We start from the raw sequence: 5,012 nt of genomic DNA, 5'->3' as shown, positions 1-5,012 counted from the left end.
AACTCCCACTTAAAATGCAGAGGAAACTCCACCCTGTGACGTCCTAGCCAATACCAGCCGTAGCGACACCCCCGACTTGGAGGAGAACTACAGCACATTTTCAAAACTGCGCGCGTGCGTCGCACTCAACTATAAAGGCAATCTGCGTGTGGGATAGCCGCAGTGACGTCTGCGTGGTCACCGCCCGTGCGAGTATAAAGATCATACGTCACTTATTGTTATTTGTTTTTATTTAAGCATATGTTGTGCCACCAGTTAGATGCAATAATGTTACATTATGCCACCACTTGACATACTTAATCATCTAGCTCACCTGTTATTGTGTGGGCACAAACGATTGTGGGTCCTTGCTCTTGGTTACCATACAGAAAAAAATACACATGATATGCTGCCAAAAGCTGTTACCGTTTATATATGTTTGCTAATATGCATGGAGCAGGCAAATTATTGGCATGTCTGGTTGAAGACATGTCATGACCTCTCCTGTCTCATTCAGTCCCCTCTCTCACTTCACTTGTGTGTTTGCTAGCCAATAACTGAGGAACATTGTAGCCTTTATATATAAACAAATAAACAGACTATAGTATCTGTCGAGTCACTCCTTTAGCCACATCAGATCCCTTTATTGCCTCTTCATTCCTAACAATAAGCACACCGTGAATGATGTGATGCTCTACAATAAAATGCGCAACTCGTTCTTCCACGTCAATGCCAAGCGTGTTTGTGAACCGAAGTATCGTTCTTAAGCCAGGACAAATTCTCTTCCAAAATTTTATTCATTAACCAAATTGTTCGTGAACTGGGCGTTGGCAAACTGATGTTCCACCTTATCTCAAAGTACATTACTTATTATCTGCTTCTATATAAAAAAAAATAATTACCTGCATGGCTTAAAAACTACTTAACCAATTTCCACAAAGGTTTGTGGAGGGTTGGGCCATTGTCCAAAGATAAAAGAATGTCATTTTCTTGTTGATGTAGAAATTTGTTTTTTTTTATCATTGTTTATGACACCATGGGAGATGGCAGACAAGGCTACTGTTTTTAATTTACAAATAGTTTGGCTTTCAGTCGGTTTCCAGTATTGCAGTAGCCATTAAGACGCATCCATCCATCCATTTTCCGTACAGTCCTGATTGCCACCATTATTTTGAATGTGATGTATGCGCAAGTCACGTTCCAATTGTGCAGAAAGGCGTTTTACCTTGTTTTCCATTGGATCGATTAAAAAACATATTTTTATCCTCCAAAACACCATAGTTTAAATAAAAGGCTGAAATGCACATCTTTTCTCCTTTGTAATTTAGTTTAAATCGGTATAAAAGAGCCCTAAACTTAGAAGGAAATCACTATCTGCAATATCATTTCAGGCTTGGCAGAGGTCCGTGTTCTACTAACTGTTATTTTATTAGGGTTATTAGAGTTATTATTATTTTATTTATTTTATTTAGAATGAGGAAACGTAAAAGTGAAATACAGCTGTAAAAGTGAGTTGATGGGTTTATTTTAGAACGTACTGAACATATTGTGATTTTTATCGTGTTTAACCTGTGTGTGTGTGTTTCAGGTCTGCTTGCGTCAGTACCAACAATCCAGGAGGAGGCAGAGCCACTGATGACTGATGAGTCTCAGACCAGCAGTGGCCCCGGTGAGAGGACGAACATATTTCTTATTCTTACTCAGATTGATAACAATTACATCACAAGTGATTTAATTGATAAAACAACATGCTTGTTTTTTTTCCCCTCCATCCCTAGACTCTCCCTCCAGAGTTCACGATGAAGCAGCTGGCTGCTCTACAGCTCCTGATTCATCCACAGTTTGCACATCTTCCAACACTGTTTTACACCCAGAACTGGAGAGGGATGCAACAAGAGGCTTATCACACACATATGGCAACTCTTCAGACTCACATATGCCTGCTTCTGCAGCCATGACATTAACATGTGCAGACCATTCAGCAGCTGTAGAGTCTCCTTCTTCACTAGTCTCAACACCAGCGCAGAGCCCCTTATCAAGGTCCACGATGTGCATGCCATCCTTATTGTGTTCCACATTGGCCCCATCTCCTAGTCCAGCCTCAGCCCAAACCCAGACATCTTCTTTGGGACCAAGAAGAAAAGGTTTTACCCGTAAGGTGCGCCGTGGCCAGAGGCAGCGAGGGCGACACAGCTGCCATGCAGTAGCCAGAGAGGGAGAGAGGAGAGGTGATGAGGAAGAGGGAGAGCCAGTAGGAGGGAAAGAAAAGATGGAAGAAGGTATAGAGTTGGAGGAAGAGAGAATGGAGGAGGAGACTCATGCAGGACATCCACATTAATACACAGTACAATAAAACCTTCATTGCTTCTACAAACATGTCAAAACAGTGATAAAACATATTATTGCATTTTTGAGATGGCGCTCCAAAAATTAAATACTTGTTTGAAAACAACACTTCACCAGTCACTCAAATGACCCAAAATCTCCAAATTGTGTTTTCTTCTCATGTATCTTTCAGGAGAAGTAACATTGAACATCCATCCTGGGAAAACGGGACAGTTAAAATGGAGATGTTTTGTGGTTATGCGGAAAATATACACTCACCGATTACAACATTGAAGGAACAAATGCACAATGTAATTAGATCCAGTGCAATAATTATACCCACAATTCTGCCATTTTAATTTTCTTTGTTATAAAAATCTCAGTTTTGATTAACACTGACAGAGTGTGTACTTAATATATTTATTGTGGTTGTATTTTGCAATTGTCTAGAACTTCACCCCTTCACACACTGTTCCAATTTTTTTGCCTTTATATTGAGAAATAAGAGAACCAAAATCTTATTAATGGGCCTGTCTGTATGATGCAATTTTACACCACTACAAACTTAACATAAACCTTCATAATAAATGGAGCAGTATATTTGTAAAGGCAGTTTTAGTGAAACACTCCCCGTATTAGATCTCATTAGATTGTGCAAGTGTGCCTAATTCAATGTCCGGTGAGTGTGTATATATAAAATATCTGGAAGTGCAAACAGTACAACACCATTTCACTTGAAACTTGAATATTTTGATCTAAAATAATGGTAGACTGCAGAAATAAATATGCAGGAGTGAAAATAAATGATCAACTGTCGTGTAAAAAAAATTTGATTTGGATGACTAAAGTGTTTAGATTAATCTTAATTCAGCGATGCACACTCAAGCAACAAGAAGCGCCATATTGCATTGCGACAGAGCCTTGTTTAACAATACCACCTTGCATTGCTGTCAGCTGTAGCATCTCCCTACTTTCTCCTGCTTCTATTAACATCTCGATCGAAACCAGATACCACAGGATCACCTGATTTGTGTGTGCAATTCAACCCAGAGGGATGACAATTAATTGACAAGATAAAGCAGTGTATGTTGACCTTTTCTGCTATTATATTTTATACTGAATAGCCCCCAGGGACAGATTTAACGTTCTCTTGTGTGCATTGCAACCTGGCAATAAATACATTTTGAGGCAGGCAAAAGACCGACCCCAAATTAAATTAAACGTCACATCACATTGTAGGCCCTTCAATGTAAAGCTTTTGGTGGCACACATTTATATAATGTATAGCTAAATACAAGGTGTCCGAAATGTTCCAAGATTGATGTCACAAAAGATGTTTTTCAAACTCCAGACCCATCAATGTGGGCCAGATTATGAACCAGCACGTCTACAAAGAGATTGTGCGGTGTTTGCATGTTCAGTGCACGAGAAGAGAGAGGAGTTGTGGTCAGACAACTTGACAAGGTGCCTGCTCCCAGTGCCCTGAGCATCTGACAGTTCCTGTCTGAAAAGAACATTTCCATGCTCCCTACTCGCCTGACCTGGGTCTGCCTGATTCCCCTTGCCCCTTCCTTCCCAAACGCATGGAGGTTAAGGGGACCTGTTTTGAAGGCATGGACCACATGAAGGTAGCTCTGACAATGGAGCTGTGGAGGATCCCACAAGAATCCTTCCAGGTGTTCATGAAGTCGTGGGAAAGAAGCCCGGGAAAGTGTGTTAGACTCTAGGGGGATTACTTTAAAGGGGAAAATCTGTAGTTTGGATTTCAAATATCTTTTGTGATGCCAGTCCTGGAACCTTTCGGACACTTTATAGATGATGTCTCAGAATAACGAAGTGCAGTCCAGTTATAATATTTGCCGTACTTTTTTTTTTTTTTCAGGCGATTGATAATGGTACTTGTATTTAATGAATGTAGAGAAAAGCCTGTGGTCTTCTCACCCATTATTGTATTTATCAGTTTGTACATAAAATATTTAAACCCCATACACTGTCTTTTTACTCACTTACTTTTACCTAGGGTCACATCTAAAGGCACATTGTTGTCAATGCAATGCTTTCATATGAATAGTCTTTTCCTAGAGACTACATAAATAAAATCAGTGTGCAACAATATTCAATTTATCAGCCAGTGAACAAGAGTATATATTGTAAATGACTAAAAAGTAAACTGATTTTTCTTCAATTATAAAAGCATGACTTTTTTATGGACTTTCTAATAGCATTAAATTAAATCAAGTAATTTGACACAACATTGTCATTGGTCATTTTGTCTTTCAGTATTTTCCAGGCAAAAAAGCATGAATAAGTAACAGCTAAATCATGTGATATACCGTTTAATAGCGTTTAATCACTGTACTTTGAAACTAAATGTAGTATTGCTTTGAGCCATTTTTGAAGAATGAATCTTAAGAAGTTGAAAATATCTTGTTTGTATGCACAAATTATTCAGGATGATGATGATAAAGGAAGAGTGGCTTGTTGCCATCATAGCGCGTCCACCATATCGGATGTGTCAGATCTCCCTCATAAACCATCCATCGGTCCATTTTCCATACTGCTTACACTAGGGTCGCAGCCGTGCTGGAGCCCAGCTGACTCTGGGCGAGAAGCAGGGTACACCCTGAACTGGTTGCCAGCCAGTCGCAGGGCACATAGAAGCAAACAACCATTCGCACTCACTTTCACACCTATGGGCAATTTAGAGT

At 39.7% G+C, this 5,012-nt stretch overlaps 1 protein-coding gene across 1 annotated transcript in view; it reads left to right on the top strand.

Moving 5' to 3' along the window:
* cry2 (cryptochrome circadian regulator 2) overlaps nucleotides 1-4,290 on the top strand; it is a 27,543-nt gene extending 23,253 nt beyond the window's left edge. The window contains exons 11-12 of the mRNA XM_061772886.1: nucleotides 1,568-1,648; nucleotides 1,758-4,290. Of these exons, the coding sequence (XP_061628870.1) occupies nucleotides 1,568-1,648; nucleotides 1,758-2,317 (641 nt within the window). The 3' untranslated portion in view covers nucleotides 2,318-4,290. The remainder of the gene's footprint in view (nucleotides 1-1,567; nucleotides 1,649-1,757) is intronic.
* The last annotated feature ends 722 nt before the right edge of the window (nucleotides 4,291-5,012 follow it).

The sequence above is a fragment of the Phyllopteryx taeniolatus genome, chromosome 5 (genome assembly GCF_024500385.1).
Source record: "Phyllopteryx taeniolatus isolate TA_2022b chromosome 5, UOR_Ptae_1.2, whole genome shotgun sequence".
In the NCBI taxonomy this organism is placed as follows: domain Eukaryota; kingdom Metazoa; phylum Chordata; class Actinopteri; order Syngnathiformes; family Syngnathidae; genus Phyllopteryx; species Phyllopteryx taeniolatus.
Note: the sequence above shows the minus strand (reverse complement) of the source record. Positions and strands in the feature narration are given on the sequence as shown.